The following is a 19,796-nucleotide window of genomic DNA, read 5'->3' on the forward strand; positions in this document are numbered from 1 at the left end:
TTCACAAGGTCATAATGACTTAAATTGCCTCCCCTGCCTCTGCTGACAGACCCGACATCTAGGAAGGTAGCGTGGTGGCGGGATGACAGCGGGTTCCTGACCCGGTCAGAAAAAAAAAATTCCCACTCGCCCCGCCACCAAACACACCCACTGACCCCTCGAAAAATTCCCCCCACCTGTGTGTAACCCAATTTTATATTTCTGAAAATGACTTTAAATAAATATATAGAACCATTTGTTAGTTAGTACCGTCATTGTCTGTAAATTTCTAAAAAAATAAATTCTTTCAAAACGTACCTATTAGTGTCCCTGTGCCCAAAAGTTCCATCTTAATTTGTGGGGATGCTTCGAAGGCCTCTTGACCTTGGAGGGAGCACAGCGTAGGTTTACCAGAATTATACCCGGACTTCAAGGGTTACGTTATCCCGACTCTCTGTTTTCTGTTAGTTAGTCAATCCTCTATCCATGCTAATAGAACACCCCCAACCCCGTGAACTTTTATCTTGTGCAGTAACCTTTTATGTGGCACCTTATCGAATGCCTTCTGGAAATCCAAACACGTCCACTGGTTCCCTCGTATCCACACTGCTCGTTACATCCTCAAAGAACTCCAGCAAATTTGTCAAACATGATTTCCCTTTCATAAAACCATGCTGACTCTACTTGATTGAATTATGCTTTTCCAAATGTCCCGCTACTGCTTCCTTAATAATGGACATCAGCATTTTCCCAACGACAGATGTTAGGCTAACTGGTCTATAATCTCCTGCTTTTTGTCTGCTCCTTTTTTGAATAGGTGTGTTACATTTGCGGTTTTCCAATCCACTGTGACCGTCCCAGAATCCAGGGAATTTTGGTAGATCACAACACATGCATCCACTGTCTGCACAGCCACTTCTTTTAAGACCCTAATTTACAACCATTGTTTACAACAGAAGAGTATTAATAGAACATGCAACAAACTACACTATTTCCTAAAACACATAAGTTTGTCATATTCACCAGTGCTTGGAGAGTTTTGTTTCTTCTCGAATATTCAGCAGCTGTTACAAACCTTCTAACATTCGTGGCACAACAGAGAAACAAATTGCTCCCAATATACTGGGATTTATTCTTGATACAAAGCTCTGGGAATGGTTTCTGATACATCACACATTGCTTCAGTCATGAAAACTTATATGAATACCTTTTTCAAAATATTATCTCTATAACATGCCTTTAGTATGACTAATCTAAGAAATTCTTATTAAGTTGGAGATTTTTATCTAAAATATTAGAAAATTCTAATGATACGTGACTTGTTGTCTTCACCACTAACTGGAGTATATTGGACAATCTTAAAAATAAAACTAGTTTACAGCATAATCTAATCAAATAGGAAATAATAGACATATCTTGATTATTTGCAATTACTGGATACCACAGTCTTCAGAAATTCGATAAATGCACGTAGGGCTTCCTAATCATTGTGGGGAATGTGAAGAAATACATCTAAAAGGAACCCACAGCTCTGCTGTGATAAGATCATACATCAAACCCAGATGCTATCAGCCCAAATAACAGTAACACAAAGCAGGGATCTATGCCAACTCTTACTCTGCTGCTTTCCAACCGACTGGAACGTGTTTTCTTTATCAACAATCTTTAACTCAGAACTGAGTCAAAACATTTTAGACTCTTTAACCAGTTCTATCAATAAGAATGCGGTAAAACCGTAAAACATGCACACAAGGCCCCTCCTCTTGTGTCTTTAGTACATGATGGGAATAGCTACTTAAACCAAGTTAAAGTAATTTTCACAGCTCTCTGACTTCAGTTAGTTACAAAGAGGCACACTCACAACCTTTATTTGTCTTTTAGTCCGAAGACAGAACCCAAGAGCCGTCAGATGAAAAAGCAGGGATAGTATTGGTGTGTGAATCTGGACAGAGTCAGCATGCTATTTCAACTGTGGGGAGGAGGGTGAGGGAAGGACATTAGAGGCGAGCTAAATCCTGTCCTCAAGCACACTTCTAGCAGGAATCACCGGATAGCAATCAGGAGAAAAATCTTCACCAATCTTCCACAGAGCCACTGAGTCGAAAAAGAACGTGTCATACTGACTGAACTCAGCACAGAGTCGGGCCAAAACTGGGGCTCTCCTGCTCAGCTACTCACTGGATAAACTCAATGATCTTATCATGTACAGTGACTTTGCATCTTGAGTGCTCAGGTTCTACCATAAGTCTGCATGGAGTAACACCACCAAGTTACCTCAACATTTGAAATAAACTTGTATAATATGTCATTGCATGGTATAAAGGATTCAATGGTTTCAGGAAAAGTAAATCAGCAGTAACTCACAAGCCTCCTTTGTGGTGATTTATCTTTCAGCACACCACAAATGCTGTTGTGTATCATTATCGATATCAATAACAACACACGAACATAAAAATATAAGAAATAGGAGCAGGAGTAGGCTATTCAGCCCCTTGAACCTGCTCTGCCATTCAATATCATGGCTGATCTTTTACCTCAACTCCACCTTCCCGCACTATCCCCATATCCCTTGGTTGCCTTAGTATAAAAAGAATCTATCGATCTCGGTCTTGAATATACTCAATGACTGAGCATCCACAGTTCTCTGGTAGAGAATTCCAAAGATTCGCAACCCTTTGAGTGAAGAAATTTCTCCTCATCTCAATCCGAAATGACCAATCCCTTATTCTGAGACTGTGACTCCTAATTCTAGACTCCTCAGCCAGGGGAAACATCCTCCCAGCATCTACCCTGTTAAGCTCTTTAAGAATGTTATACATTTCAATGAGATCACCGCTCATTCTTCTAAACTCTAGGGAATATAGGCCTACTCTACTCAATCTCTCCGCATATAGCAATCCCCCCAATTCCAGGAATCAGTCTGGTGAACCTTTGTTGCACTGCTTCTAAGGAAAGTATATCCTTTCTTAGATAAGAGACCAAAACTGTGCACAGTACTCTAGGTGTGGTCCAGTCTCGCCAAGGCCCTATATAATTGCAGTAAGACATCATTACTCTTATACTCCAATCCTTTTGTAATAAAGGTCAACATACCATTTGATTTCCCAATTGCTTGCTGTACCTGCATGTTAACTTTCTGTGATTCATGTACAAGGACATCCAGGTCAAAAACCAACTTGCATTTATATAGCACCTTTAATGTAGCCAATATCTCAAGGTGCTTTAAAGGGGCCGGGGGAGCGGGAGACAAATTAGATAAATGGGTAGATGCTGAGCATTGGTGAGAGAGATAGAAGAGCTGACCAAAAGCTTGGTGAGAAAGATGGGTTTAAATATAGAGAGAAAACTGGAGAGACAGGAGGTGTAAGAATGGTGTTCCAGCGAGTTTAGTTGCAACAACTGAAAGCTCTATCAAGAGTGGAACAAAGGGAATACGTGATGCACTAAAGAAGATTTAGCATCACTTTGTAGCCACTAGAAATCATACATCGCAGGGCTGATTTGACTTCCACTAAATAATTTTTAATAATCAATTTTGTTTCTACTTAAATTAAGAGTAACTAAAGTTTTGCTGAGACTGAATACCAGCTGTCTAATATACTTTAAAAGGAAAACATTGCAGGGCTATTGGCAAAGAGCAGGGGAATGGGACCAGCTCTTTCAGAGAGCCGGCACAGGCACGATGGGCAGACTGGCCTCCTTCTGTGCTGTAAGATTCTAGGATTTCCTTTCACCCGTGCTCCATTCAGCTTGAATATTTTTAAATCATTCACTCAATTGTTGCAAGGTGGATAAAGTTCCATTCATCAGCTTTGCAATTCTTAACGTTTACTGCCCATAGTTCATGCGTAAAGATGTTTAGCTGAAGTTCCCAATTGCTGGAGTTTCAAGCTGGTGCACTCATATGGATATAAGAGAGCTGCTGGGTCAGGCTACATGCATGTGATAAAACATAGCGCTAATTAATTACATCTTTCTTCCTCTGTGGCCCTTATAAATGTTGGGCTGTGAAGAAAATCAGCATACTTGGTGGGAAGATGAATGGAGTTTATCTTCATCAATGAAGAGCAGCTCCAAGTTTCATCATACCTTATTTTCTTGTTGCAGCTTCTCATTTTAAAGGCAAGGTTCCCTCTTCCTTTTACACCATTTTCCAGCTGAGAAAGCAGGCATATAAATCTGACCCCAGGCCTCTGGCAAATAAAGCAGGCACATAAATCTGACTGCAGGCCTCTGGCAAATACCATTCTCCATCCAGTTGGTTTGAGGTGCATGAAAATGCTGTCAACTGATTGTGAGATTCAGATTTAGATCTAGGACCAATGATCTGTTAATACCAGTAGCTCATGTACATTTTGGATGAAGTTATAAAAAGTTCGGAAATTAGAAGACTGAAATGTAAAATATCTGTAATGAAGACTGTTATAACTGCACCTTTTGAATTATCTACAAAATCATGTAAAGTCTATTGTTTTACACTATGACACCATAACAGAAAAAGAAAAAAAACAAGACAGACGTGTGGTTCCAGTTATCTCAGTTTTTTCAAACCTAACTCTCTTTGATCAAGCTTTTAGTCTCCCCTCCTAGTATCTGCTTCATTGGCTCGGTGTCAATTTACCCTTTTGATTATCCTTCTGTGAAGCACTCTGGGACATTTTCCTACATTAAAGGCTCTATATAAATGCAAGCTGTTGATGTTGTTAAGGGGTAAACTAAATGGTTCACTTTAAAATGAAGCAATCTATGGGTCTACAAATCATTGGATGATGGAAAGCATAACTGCCCATTAAATAAATTATTGTAATTGATTTTAAATGACAATAAAAACAATTGTAATTAAATAATTAACAGAAATTTAAATAATTTACTTTCCAAAATATCATAACAGTTTATGACAATCATGGGTCCAATAAAAAGGACACTGTAATGTAGTAATCACTGATATCACAATATATGTTTGCTCTATATTTTGGTTCAAAATATAAATAATTCTGGTTTGTACCAGAAGGTACCTTTTAAGTTATTTTTCAATTTATTTTATATGATGGGTTCTAGGACCAGTCCCATTTCAATTCATAAGAAATTCTATATATTATCTTTTCATACATATTTGTAGCTTGGCCAAAGCATGAAAATGTTCAAATGGGAGTCCATAGCTGCTGGGTTTGTTATAGCCGATTTTATATTGGTTTTCATTTAATTAGATTTCTGGAGGCCCAGTGTCAGCTCCTGACGTTGATGCTGTAAAATCTGGTTTCTGTTGAGAAGCAGTGGACCTGTAGACCTGGCAGGTTTGGGTCTACACGTCTGTCATCGGTTTACAGTCAGAAACCGGCTCAAGATGCCAGGTTCACACAATTCAAATTAAAATACTTTAATGGTCTTTAAAAGCTCTTTTTTACTAACTTGAGAGATTGTAGGGAAAGTATAACATACAACTCTTTGTAAAAACATTGCATATCAATGGCACGTTTAAACTGGTGGGGTGTTAGAACATTTGTTTTTAAACTGAATGTTTAATCTCTTCTTTCGACTCACAAACCAAAGTTTCTGGGATCCAGTTTAAAATATTTTGTGTTAGGCTTTTTTTAAATAAAAAGTTACTTGTCTCAGAAAGATAGACAGCTTGGTTAATTGTGAAAAAAAACATTTTATCTTTGTGTCAGTGTGATTAACAAATCAAATAGAAAAAGGAAATGAGATGATGTCCCATGTTCTTCAATTTCCTATTTTGCAGTGCTGATATATTTTTCAGAGGATAATAAAATTGAGATTTGTTTCTCACAAAGCTTTTAATTAAAGATTGCTGCTTCTTCAAACTTTTATTGTTTTGGAACAGATGTTATTACGAATGGTGTTGTCCTGTTTATCTGGTGAGTCATTGCTGCTTCTGTATAATTTTGCTTATTATAATACACAAGAGCACAAGAAATAGTAGCAGGTGTAGCAAAAATTAAAGAGCAAGTTATTATTTAAATGGAGAAAGATTGCAAAGTGCCGCAGTACTGCGGGACCTGGGAGTACTTGTGCATGAAACACAAACAGATAGTATGCAGGTACAGCAAGTGATCAGGAAGGCCAATGGTATCTTGGCCTTTATTGCAAAGGGGATGGAGTACAAAAGCAGGGAAGTCTTACTACAGCTATATAAGGCCATTTGACCCCTTGAGCCTGTTCCGCCATTTAATAAGATCATGGCTGATCTGATCATGGGCTCTGTTCCACTTCCTTGCCCGCTCCCCATAACTCTTTATTCCCTTATCGCTCAATAAATTTGTCAGTAGTTTTAGCCTGAATTATTTGCTTTTTCAGCATAGTATTTTTTTACTGATTTAGCACTGTAGATAGGCTGTACTATTTCCAGTGCAAAAGCCAAATGGTAGAAAGATCCACTGTATGCTCTGTGACAGAGTAGTTCATAAACTTTAAACATAAGGTTAAGTTTCAGTTCATAAAAAACACAATCGTGCCTATGAAAGGTAACTTTTTGCATTGACGCTAAGCACAAATTATTGAGAAGAAGTCCAAATTGTAAACTTTTAACATAATGTAAAGTCATAGGGCCCGAGTTTGGTCGACTCATCGCTGGCTGCTGCCGAGTTTTCTCGGCGGTCTCGATGTTTTTTGGGCGCTCTCCCCTCCGAGCGAGTTTCGTCAGGTCCTCAAGCTGGCAGGGAGAGAAGACTGCAGGGGACCATCCGCTGGGGTCCGCTGGCGTGCAACGCCCACAAAAGTCCTCCGGCCCGCTGAATCCCCAGTTTGGTCCAGGTGGTCTTCCGCTCCATCGACAGAAAAGACTGCCACGTGGAGGCAGGTCTTACCTGAACGGTAAGTATGAAGACCTGCAAGAAAAGGTTAGTGCACTTGTTTTCTTTCTTTCATTCACAGGGATTTAGTTTGATGGGGTCCCCTGAAGGATTTCTGGTGTTTTTTTTATTGTTTTGAAAAATGTATATTTTAGCCATTCCCCCCTCCCTGGGCCCAACTCTATCCTTGGCAGTGCTTTGCCAAGGATCGCATTTGCCGCCCAGAATGGAACCTAATGCCTGCTGCCGCCCAGAATCGGCATGCAAGGCCCATTTTTGTCTGCGGGCGACCTTTCCCACATTTTTTCATGAAACTTCCACCCAAAGTACCGTCAGGATATTAGTGGTCCTTTGATGGTACTTAGCTTTCAGCAAACTCGGCCCCATAGAATCATAGAATGGTTACAGCACAGAAGGAGGCCATTCGGCCCACTGAGCCAATGCCGGCTCTCTGCAAGAGCACTTCAGCTAGTCCCACTCCCCCGCCCTTTCCCCGTAGCCCTGTAAATGTTTTTCCTTCAGGTACTTATCCAACTGCCTTTTGAAAGCCATGGTTGAGTCTGCCTCCACTATCCTTTCAGGCAGTGCATTCCAGATCCTACCACTCGCTGTGTAAAAAGGTTTTTCCTCATGTTGCCTTTGGTTCTTCTGCCAATCACTTTAAATCTGTGTCCTCTTGGTCTTGACCCTTCTGCCAATGGTTTCTCTCATCAACTCTGTCTGGATCCCTCATGATTTTGAACACCTATCAAATCTCCGCAACCTTCTCTGCTCCAAGGAGAATGACACCGGCTTCTCCAGTCTATCCATGTAACTGCCCTCATCCCTGAAATCATTCTTGTAAATCTATTCTGCATCCCCTCGAAGGCTTTCACATCCTTCCCAAAGTACGGTGCCCAGAATTGGACACAATACTCCAATTGAGGCTGAACCAGTGATTTATAAAGGTTCATCATTACTTCATAAAAGTGTCTAAATTTAGCAGTAACAATTGTCCTATTAGTAGTTGCTTGTCTGCAAATCTATATCAACATTCAAAAGTGAAGACAGAATGACTGATGATTTCCTGGTCAATCTACCAATCTGAGCTATTTTAGAGAGCTTACAGATAGTCAACAATTTACTTTATTTTGTTAGTATTGCTATCTACTTAGACACAAAGGTTTAATTTTTTTTTTACCTATTATTTTTAACAAAAATATTTTTGTCAGAATGGTCAATATTTTTTCTACTTTCTTTGCTGTTGTCACTTTAGTGTTGGTTAAATTGATGTAATGTTGTTCCCACCAGTGTTACACCAGATTTATACCCTTTTGCGAATACCAACATAGAAAGATAGAACTTACATTTATAGAGCACCTTCCTCAAAAGCCCAAAGCGCTTCACAGCCAATGAAGTACTCTGTGAAGAATAGTCACTGTGGTAATGTAGGAAACGTAGCAGCCAATTTGCAAACAGCAAGGTCCTAAAAACAGCAATGGAATAATGTCCAGATAATCTGTTTTTTTCAGGGATTTTGGTTGAAGCATAAATGTTGGCCAGTGCACTGGGGAGAACTAGTATGCTGTACTTTGAATAATGCTAGAGAAGGTGGATGAGGCTTCATTTAACATCTCATCAAAAACATCTGATAGTGTAGCATTCCCTCAGTACTGCACTGAAGTTCTGGATCAATGAGCCAAGATTGACATCATTAAGTACAAAACATGCTTTAGCTTAGTGATTTTGGTCCATATGGTGGCTTGCTAGAGGTTTTATTGTGGTCTGTTTTAGTGTTTTCTCAATGACGCATAATAAAGTACCACTGTGTATTCATAGAGCACTGCCTTTTGACCATACCTTCCGACAATACAACACTAATGGCTTTTTGCGTGTATGTACTTTTTTCATATTTGAAGTTATAATAGGAAAAAAGAGAGAGGTCAGTCACTGTATCTGATAGAGTGTGAACTGTCTTTGCAAACAATAATAGTGGCTTTATACATCATGTGTCTCCTTCCCATTCCCAGAAACAAATTAACTCACAAAGTGTCTGTCAAAGGCAAAACCAACCATTTAAATCCATGTGGCAAGACGAGTAGTATGGGGCCCAAGTTTGCTCAGGAGTTGCTCCGTTTTTTTTTTGGAGCAACTAGATTTTTTTGGAGTATCTTAAAAATTGCAATTCTGCCCATTTAATTTGCTCCAGTGTAAGTGAGTTAGTTAAGTTTTTTTTTTTAAAGTTTTTTTTTCCAATAGGTGGCATTACCAGCCACTTGTGTCTGTTTTGGCCATTTAAGCAAGTTTAGACAGCTAAAAGTTACTCCAAACTAACTTAGGCCAGCGCATGTGGCCACTTGTGTCCGCACAGAAAAACCTTGCGATGAGCTAAGAAATCAGCGCAGGTAGCCAGAGATTGGGGGGGGGGGGGGGGGGTGGGGGGAGAGAAGTGAGAGGACCGTGCAAAGCAGTAAACACCTTCACAACAGCATTAAAGATGCATACGTACATTTAAAGCACGAAGCACTAAACAAAGCTGTACATTTAAAGCACCAAGCACTAAACAAAGCACAAAAATAAGCATTCAATAACAAATAAAAAATACAAGGAAGCTGAGAGGACCTGCACCTAGCACCAAGACTTACAAAGCATTAAACTAGATTAAAAATGGATTGGTAAACTCGCAAATACATTATAGCAAGTCCTGCAAATAAGAGTTTCAGCCAAACTATTTTACAGAATTCCTTTTGAAAGTAGAAGAGTAAACGTGAATGTAAATCAAACAAGAATTTAGGATAACAATCAATCAATAAATAAATAGACAAATAAAAAATAGAAGTCCTACTATCAGCAAAGCTTTACTGCAGAAAAACACTAGCAGATGGCCGCCTATGAGGGAGCCCATTCGGCCAGGGCTAGGGGCGGTAAGACACACAACGGGAGGCTAGGCTCAATGCGGCATTGGTGGGGGGGGGGGGGGGGAAGAGTAGGGAGGCTGAACGCGGCAGGGAAAGCCGACGAGGGAGCACATTCGGCCAGGGCTAGGGTTGGCGTGCTTCGGGCAGTTTTAATACGGAATAAATACGACTAAGTGGGCGTACCTGCTCATACCCTCCCTAACACTAAAAATGAGTTGCCGGGGGAACTGGAGTTCTAAATATACACTGAAGCGCACATATGTACTGGAACTCTCCCACTGCATCTCACCAACAGTCAGACTGAGCTCAGTCCGCAGCATAACTAAGGTCTTCTCTCCGCCTGTCTGACAGCTGACAGACACTTTGTCAAGTGCTCATCCCAAATTGGAATCTGCAGTCTAGCCACAACCTAAATCATTAATAAGCTACTGAAAGTCTTTTGGATCAGCGAGAGAGAGAGACGGGAAATCATTCAGTCATTGATATGATATGCTTGAGCTGAATGCGGCAGGGAAAGCCGATGAGGGAGCCCATTCGGCCAGGGCTAGGGGCAGCCTGCTTCGGGCCCCTCCCACACAGCCTGCAGAGATTGTAGGGATGAGGACCTACTGCACATGCGCGCACACTCTAGCGCGCATGTGCAGAGGTCCTGGCACCGACCCCCCACTGCTTGTGCTGTGCAATGCCAAGGGCCTGTGTCGTTCCAGGAGTGGGGAGAAAATCGGCGCGGTTTTTCTTCTGCAAAGTCGGCACACCTCACGGACGTGCGTCGTTTTAAGGGGGGGGGGGGGGCAAACTTGGGCCCATAAGTACACTGATGCCCAGACCCAATTCAGTAAACTGTCCAGCTTCATCACTTTTAAAGATTATTTTGAGGATGAAATTTGTGCTAACGGTGTAAATTTTGTGTTCACTAAAAAGGTAAGTGCTATGAAAAAAATATTTTTCTCCACAAGGACTCCCAGGTCAAGTGTAACAGTCAGATGTAGTTACTTTGCCCCAACAACATGCCCCAACCTCAACTCCCGCTACACCAAAGTGAAATTTCCTTTTTCCTATCCTAGCCATCCTTGTGGCATCTTGGAGTCCGAATGCCACTTTAATGTCCACTTAAGTCAAATTATGGCAATTTTGACCAGTGCACAAGCATCCACTGGTTGACATAACTTCACTACATCTATCTTTAATCTGGGAAAAAGCCTCAGATGCATCAACAGTAATTTTGCAGCTGTAATTCCTCTCAGCTGTTAAAGGGATGATTTTGCCATTATATCTTCCCCAAGTTTTCTATCATCTTTTGTTTTATGTAATAACTTCATCCTGTAGTTTGTTTGTTTCATCCTTTTTGCTGATTAATATAAAATTGTCAAAAATATCCTCAATGATTATTATAGATTAATTTCACAACTGGTAAAAATAATTATGAACATATTAGTGGCCGTTTCTGCAAACCTTTTCACAGACATACTGCATATTGCAGATTGAATTGGCATCAATTTACATTTTCGGGAAGAAATATGCAGCATGCACATGGGGTAGAGTAGGTCAGCAATTCTGTTACTGCAAATCCTTTGTATGGATATTTGAATAAAATGGTGTCCTATTTAGGGAATAGAGTTTTCAAAAACTTCAGTGTACTTAGTAAATATATTATCTTTAGTAAGATTAGTATACTGCATGGGATGCCTAAAGGTTCGAAGTAAAGTCAAACAAAGATTCAAATGAAATAACGCCATTGTTAAACCTTCTTATAACAAACTGCAATTTCACAAACCTCATTATAGCATTTTTCTCCTGATCTAAGCTGATACTGTGAGCCAAGCAGTTTAAACCTCAACAAGATTAAACCCTGATAAGCAGAACCATTTCAACAACCCCACAAGTCTGTAGTAACAAGAGATGACATTTCCCTGCCTTTTTTCACAGAAGAAATTGGAGAAAATTCCACTATGTATTATTTAACCCTCATCAGTCAAAAGCAGTTAAGATCGAGCAGTGAATGTCATTTGATAAAACTGAAAAAATTCTAGACAGAAAAGGGTGAATTCTCTGAAATTATCTCATCCACCATCATTTTTCCTTTGGAAAGTTTTAATAACGTTATTACAGTAATCCATCTGCTTTTGTTCCCATTTCTAAACCAGCGTTAACTTAAAAAAATCATTGGCTTGTTGACTTTGCATATATAAAACTACTGTAACATAAATCATTGAATAAGGAACATTATGATTTTAATCAGCTTCAATTCCCTAAAGAAAAAAACACACTGATCCCATGAGGACTGCAGGAGCTTGTCTACCCCATAATAACATACTTCAAATGTATCAAAAGAGCAATTTTCTTTTACCTTTTGTGCCATGGTTATGATTTATATTATTAAATGGGACCATTTCTCAAACTGTCCTTGATAAGCAGTATTACATGTTTCAGAGCACGAGATCACTAATATTTAATAAGGATACAAAAAATCTTATATTGTGTCCTTCTCAAGATTGTAAATCATAACTATGGACTTCAGAATATGCTTTTGATAAATATTTGGTTTGAACATTTCAGGACATTAAAAACAACACATGACCCAGAAGAGGTCAAACAATTTAAATCAAATGTTTACGTTGCAATGTTTGTTATTACACCATGATAGAAGTTGAAAAGTTATATGCCATTATTAAAACTAGAATTCCCTTTATCATCCTTCAAACATTGAAATGTCATCTGGGCCTTGAAATATTCATACCTCATAACGCAGTTTAAATGGCTTTGACACTTAAACAGAAGTGCCCACTTTGCATACTTCTTACTTCAAAAAAAAAGCCTACTGTAAGGAGGGGAGGAGCACTGTCAATGTAAAGCATTTATCTACTTATGTCTCCCACAGCCTCTTTTTTAAACCATCGTCTGGCTGTGAACAATAATTGTATACTAATCCTGGGCTCCACATCTCCCAACAGAGAAAGATTGCAGTAACAGCTGATACCATCCTTGGATCTTGCAAGGGAGCAAACCCCTGGTGAATAGTGGAGCTTACGGTAGACTATTTTGGAGCTTCATTTCATAAACTGGCAACGGTTCAAAAATGCATTCTGCCTCCCAATGGCACACAGAATGGAAAAGCATCTTCTTTTCTCTGAGGACACACTCCTTCACGAGACACTGGACCTCTAACTCAATTCTCATCATCTTTGAACTACTCACTTCCTTCTGTCTTCCTACCTCCAATATTCAGACTTTTAAAACATAGACAGTGTGTCACATAAACACTGCTTACCAATGTATCTTGCCAGTTTTCCTACGCTTCTCAATCTCTATGCCCTGCACTTTGGTCCTTGACCATTTGCCCAGGTTTTGAAATAAGATTGTCAGAGGGCATAACCTCCTTTCATTCGGGTATGAGTTTGCTTCTGGCTGTGGAGCAGTCATGTATGATCAGATTATTTTCACACCCAAAACAGAGTTTAAAAACAACTAAATATTAGTAGATAACTACTTCAAAATTGAAGCCATTTTCTCCCATTGAATAGCGTTCTCTTTAAGCCTCCAAAAGATTATAAACAAAGATGCTTGCAGTGATGTTTTAAAAAGGCTTTTACTGTAATATTTTGTCTTAATCACTTAAGAATGAAAATGCAAGTGAAAGGATTGAATTACCACAAAATGGGATAGAAAACTTTAATAAAAGGTTTTCTCAGCCAGTTTCTCCTTACCATTGGCATTCTTGCCACAGATGAGATGCTCATAAGGCTGCAGGACTCCCCAGAGCTCAGCGTCATTGTTGATGCACATCTCCAGCATTTCCGTTGAAAGCTCTTGCCTGCCATCGTGCATGGCTCCCCCTCCTCCTTCTGAGCTATGTCCTGCTGCTACCCTGATCCCAATCTCCTCCAGCAGACTCTCCATGCAGGCAGCCAAAGAGATTGCAGCATACTCATGGATGCGCACGGAAACCCTAGTGTCCACCATCCATCTAAAGAAGCGCCCCACTGAGAAGGTAAGGCCACACCTAAAAGTATTAATAACAGTGATATTAACAAAGTTAACATATCAAAGATGAGCGCAATCCAAATCAGATCAGCATAAAATGAGGGTGATATGAGCTCCAACATAGTCATCCAACTTCTAGAGATGGCTTTAATTCTAGAAACTTGCCCATTTACTTTTCTCTCAAATATACATCTAGGTTCTCATTAGTTTACTCTGTCTCAGTTTGGCACCTATAAAAATAGTGCCAGAATTGATAGTTTATGGATGGGAACTTAATGCCACAGTATGTTACAATAGTGTCCTTCCATCAATAGGAATTGAATTTGTATCTAGCCCAGACTAATGAGATTAGAGTTTCCTCTCTCTCTGATAGATCTATGAATCTAAATGCTATCCTCGGAGATCGCAAGTCAATAGCATAAAACTGCTCATAATTTAGCAATAAATTGACAATCTCACTCAGGAAGCCCAACAAAAATGGAAAATTTCAATTGGTGCAATTGTAGGTGGTCTTCAGAAGTCGGGATTAATGTAAATTATTTGAACGACTATAGAGGAAGCTTTACTTTACATTTGACTTACTCCACACCTGGCTTGGGAGTACCGTACTTAATGCATAAAGTAGAGAAATGTTTGCTTTCTCACCTTGATAAGTGCAAAATAAATAGAGGCAAAAAAAGCCTAAAGGGGATTTAATATCTGAAGTCAAAATGTATTGTCCATAACACTTGAAAGTAATTGGTGGAAGGATTAGAGGGAAATTGAGGAGATTTTTATTTCACTCAGCGGGTGGTGGGGGTCTGGAACTCACTGCCTGAAAGGATGGTTGAGGCAGAAACTCTCACCACATTTAAAAAGTACTCGGATATCCACTTGAAGTGCTGTAACCTACAAGGATACGGACCAAGAGCTGGAAAGTGGGATTAGGCTAGATAGCTCTTTTTCGGCTGGCAGACACGGCGGGCCCCTTTCTGTGTTGTAAATGTATATGATTCTACAAGAGAAATGAACCAAATCCACTTAAACTGAGATATTTACAGAATGCACTAAATGACAATCTATACGCTATTTAACTCAATGGGATAGAAGGGGCACAAATGAAATCACAGATAGGTGCTGGTTGTTTCATTTAAGACACAATTAGTTGATTTCTAATTGAGCTGACGAGGAAGACGAGTGACTACAAAATGTTGGTGGCCTGATGCCACCACATTTTATCACATCCCCATTCTGGAAAGTTTACAGGCAGCAACCGTTGTACCAGAATATCCAAACAAGCTGATTTCCCCTTGCCCACAGAGTTTTGAATTTAATGCAGAGGCTAAGGGCTTCTCTGGTTAAAAAAAAAACATTTTAATCAGTAGAGTGCTAAAATCATTAGAAATAATTGGAAACATGTTAAGTAATTGCCAAAGTTATTGCTTTGTGCAGAGGCCTATTCGAGCCTTGACAGATGCTAATTTTACAAAATCTATTGCATTGTTGTATGTGATTTATAAATGAAAATGGACCTGAAAATGTCTTTAAGGCAGGGAAGGAAGAATATTTTGCTGCTACATGAAAACATTTATCAGATTTGTAACAGTTAAATGCCATAACTGGCAGACATAACCATAGCAAATTTTTCACTAAATCATAATTGTGGCAATGTATGATCTGTATAACTCATGAAGTTATTGTTTATGTTACTCGTGAGCTGAGAAGGCAATAGCCTAATATCATGTGTAGCTAAAATGTATTTAAAACATAACATAAGAAATAGGAGCAGGAGTAGGCCGCACGGACTCTCGAGCCTGCTCCGACATTGAATAAGATTGTGGTTGATCATCGACCTCAACTCTACTTTCCTGCCCAATCTCCCTATCCCTCGATTCCAAAAATCTCTCTATCTCAGTCTTGAATATATTCAGAGACTCAGCATCCACAGCCCTCTGGGGCAGGAATTCCAAAGATTCACAACCCTCTGAGTGATGAAATTCCTCCTCATCTCGGTCTTAAATGGTTTATCCCCGAGACTGTACCCCTAGCTCTAGACACTCCACAGCCAGGGGAAACAACCTCGCAGCATCTACCCTGCCAATCCCTTTCAGAATTTTGTATGTTTCAATAGATCACCTCTCATTCTTTTAAACTCCAGAGAGTATAGGCCTATTCTACACAATCTCTCATCCCAGGAATCAATTTAATGAATCTTTGTTGCACTGCCTCCAAGGCAAGTATATGCTTCCTTAGATAAGGAGATCAAAACTATGCACAGTACTCCAGGTCTGGTCTCACCAAGGCCCTGTACAATTGTAGCAAGACTCCCTTACTCTTATACTCCAACCCCCTTGCAATAAACATGCCATTTGCCTGTCCTATTGCTGCTGTACCTGCATGCTCGCTTTCTGTGTTTCTTGCACAAGGACACCCAAATCTCTCTGAGCACCAACATTTAAGAACATTTATTTTTGTTTCTATTGTAAAGAGCAATGTCTTTGTATACAATATTTTCCCATAAATATCGTCTCATCTAATCAACTGGAACATTACACTACAAGCAAAATATTTAAGAACTGGATAGATTTGATGTCTCTTATTTATTAGTTTCTAAACTTTATAGAAAAACGGGACTTGTTTAGTGTTGCTGCAACACTCCATCATCCCTACCTTTCTTGGGTAATGGTCTATAACTAATGGGACTGCAGCTTCAGCTAGTGAATCTCTGTGCATTACAACTCATTAAGCAAACTAACAGATCTGCAGCAGCGTAGCAACCACAGTCTGATTAATACTGGTTAAATATTATACGAAGTTGTTAGCCAGAATTTAACTAGCACACCTTCAGGTTGATCTGTTATAAAGTATTGAAGTTTAAAAGCCAGTAATTTATAGCATCACATAAGATAATAATGATGACTAATTAATGAAGGAAATTCTATTATTGGTAAGCCTGTTGCTAAAGATATGCAGAAATCTCTGGAAATAGCGATTGCGACTTCAAAGCTGCAGCCGGAGATGAGAGGGTTACCTTATGATGATAGATTGAGCAGATTGGGTCTTTACTCGTTGGGAGTTCAGAAGGATGAGGGGTGATCTTATAGAAACATTTAAAATAATGAAAGGGATAGACAAGATCAAGGCAGAGAGGTTGTTTCCACTGGTTGGGAAGACTAGAACTAGGGGGCACAGCCTCAAAATATGGGGGAGCCAATTTAAAACCGAGTTGAGAAGGAATTTCTTCTCCCGGAGTGTTGTGAATCTGTGGAATTCTCTGCCCAAGGAAGCAGTTGAGGCTAGCTCATTGAATGTATTCAAATCAGATAGATAGATTTTTAACCAATAAGGGAATTAAGGGTTACAGGGAGCGGGCGGGTAAGTGGAGCTGAGTCCACGGCCAGATCAGCCATGATCTTGTTGAATGGCGGAGCAGGCTCGAGGGGCTAGATGGCCTACTCCTGTTCCTAATTCTTATGTTCCACTGAAATCATTCTGATAAATATATTTGTAAAAAATAATCTGTATGTTGTAGAAAATATTGCCAGCCAATGTTTATATATTAGGAAAATTGAACAATTTTCCAATTTGGGCACCCACTGTCACTTCCTGATATAGCTGCACATCAACTCCAGGTAAGTATCCACGACTACACGAGTGTTTTTTTCCATTTTCTACATCAGCTATCTTTACAGCCGCACTAAGTGAAATTGCCAATTTAGCTGAATGATCTGAAACTTTGTGCTGCAGATTTATGTCCTGTAGGAATTGAGCTGTTACTGCCCTCACTTAGTTAATTTAGGACCATTATAGGCAGCAGAAAAAACTGCCAACCCATAAGTCTGGTTGTATATTATTCCATGGGTGATAGTATAATGCACTGATCCCAGAAATGCATATTTCTAAAAAATAATATAACTGAACAACATATCTCCATAACCAAACTTCTTGAAGAATTAATGTGTATAGTTGATCATAGAATAGAAATTTACAGCGCGAAAGGAGGCCATTTTGGTCCATCGTGTTCACGCCAGCCAACAAAGAGCTATGTTGCCTAATCCCACTTTCCAGCTCTTGGTCTGTAGCCCTGTAGGTTATGGCACTTCAAGAGCACATCCATGTACTTTTTAAATGTGGTGTGGGTTTCTGCCTCTACCACCCTTTCAGGCAGTGAGTTCCAGATCCCCACCACCCTCTGGGTGAAGAAATTTCCCTTCAAATCCACTTTAAACCTTCTACCAATTACTTTAAATCTATATCCCCTGGTTGTTGACCACTCTGCTAAGTGAAATAGGTCCGTCCTATCCACGCTATCTAAGCCCCTCATAATTTTATACACCTCTGCTGTTCCAAAGAAAAGAACCCCAGCCTATCCAATCTTTCGCATAGCTAAAATTCTCCAGTCCAGGCAACATCCACGTAAATCTCCTCTGCACCTTCTCTAGTGCAATCACATCTTTCCTGTAATGTGGTGGGTGACCAGAACTACTCGCAGTGCTCTAGCTGTGGTCCAACTAGTGTTTAATACAGTTCAAGCATAACCTCCCTGCTCTTGTATTCTATGCCTTGGCTAATAAAGGCAAGTATTCTGTATGCCTTCTTAAATTGTACTCAACTTTGAATAAATTTAATGCCATTTTAAAAAAAAATTGCACTCATCAAAACTGAGGTTTTCACATGGGGGAATTGAACCATTTTTCATTCCAGGCAGCCAGTATCAGTTTCAAGTTCTTCAAGGTCAGGCTGGCCTGCAGAAAGTCCCTCTACTCTCTCCAATGTGAATTCGCCCAATCTCAGAAAACCACTCCCTGTGCAGCAGTGTAACATTTCCATTTTGCATAACAACCTTCCTTATGGCCTCTGTGAGGTTACTAATTTAATATTAAATTTGGGGTATCCACTAGAAACTGGGTTGAGACTGCCCAACTCATTTCACACAGATGCTTGAATGCAAGCAGAGGGGATCATACATAAAACTGATTTTGTACTTCATAACTATTCACTTGCCCATCTGAACCATTTAGTTTTTTTTTAATTACACTCTCTCCATGTTTATTGCACATTTTGAAAGAAATACAAAAGACAGTAGGTACCTGGAACTCTTGCTTTTTCTCAGCCTGTCCCCAGCACTCATATTGTAGAGAGACAGGGCTTTCACAGAAGCAGAGATGCAGCTTTCAGACAAGGACCAGGAGAGGACGAGTTTGATGGCGCTTTGGATCTCGAACTTGGTGCACTTGGAATGCACCACACTCAGGCGCTGCGCCTCCCTGGAGATCCTGATCAGGGCTCGCCTCAGCAAGAAGGACAATCTCCTGACCGCTTCCTGGGAGAAGAGCTTGCCACAGTCCCCGGGCCTGCCTTTCTTCAAAATCTTCCCAATGTCTTCGTCCGTCCATGGGAATTCCTCCAGCTCGGGGAGCCGGGGGCATTTGAAGAAGATGTCGTTGAGCTCGGGGTCCTCCGGTAGCACCGTGTTGACGGTATCCCAGCTGTTGTTGCGGCTGTTCATGGAACCCGAAAGGTACCACCAGTTCCCTCGGTTGTGGGCGGACTGGAAGGCTTGGGAGTTCGATCTGGAAGAGGAAAGGCTGAGGGACCTGCAGGAATCTCCTGCCCCATAACCCGAGTCCAAAGTCAGATCTTCCAGCGTCTTCAAGGTGGAGCTGTACAATCCGGCCATTGTGCCGGAGGCGCAGTTTGGAAGTGTTTGCACAAGTCCACGCCAAGTCAGTTGGGATGGGGGTGCTGTCCAACTCCTTCACGACATAAAGCGCGAAGCTCTCCTTGAGCTGTGTAATAGTGCAAAGCACTGTACTGCAGGAGTGCCAGCTGTGTCACTCTGCCCACATCTGCAACTGTCCTCCTGTTGGGAGCGGCTCTTTAAATTATCCGTCAACTCAAAAGCTTCGCCTTCAGAACTTTTCTTTCTAAAACTGTCCGGGCACTGCTGATAGTCTAGGAAAATATCAGAGACAGGGCAAAAAAAAAACCCTCCTATTATCTGGGAATATCCTTTATTATTTCAAAAAAAAACCTCACTGGGAAGTGTAACTCCGCCTCTGTGCAGCCTGCAGCCCCTTTAACTCCCCTCACCGAACTTCTGTCCACAACAGCAAGTGACACAACCTTCTTGTTCCACAACTGAAAGCTC

At 40.4% G+C, this 19,796-nt stretch overlaps 1 protein-coding gene across 1 annotated transcript in view; it reads right to left on the bottom strand.

Annotated features, from left to right (window-relative positions):
• Positions 1 to 19,485, bottom strand: part of abtb2b (ankyrin repeat and BTB (POZ) domain containing 2b) — a 286,894-nt gene extending 267,409 nt beyond the window's left edge. The window contains exons 1-2 of the mRNA XM_070898621.1: positions 18,736 to 19,485; positions 13,390 to 13,685 (exon numbers count right to left, since the gene is read on the bottom strand). Coding sequence (XP_070754722.1) covers positions 13,390 to 13,685; positions 18,736 to 19,325 — 886 coding nt within the window. The 5' untranslated portion in view covers positions 19,326 to 19,485. The remainder of the gene's footprint in view (positions 1 to 13,389; positions 13,686 to 18,735) is intronic.
• Positions 19,486 to 19,796: the final 311 nt, after the last annotated feature.

Source organism: Pristiophorus japonicus, chromosome 14 (assembly GCF_044704955.1).
Source record: "Pristiophorus japonicus isolate sPriJap1 chromosome 14, sPriJap1.hap1, whole genome shotgun sequence".
Lineage (NCBI taxonomy): Eukaryota > Metazoa > Chordata > Chondrichthyes > Pristiophoridae > Pristiophorus > Pristiophorus japonicus.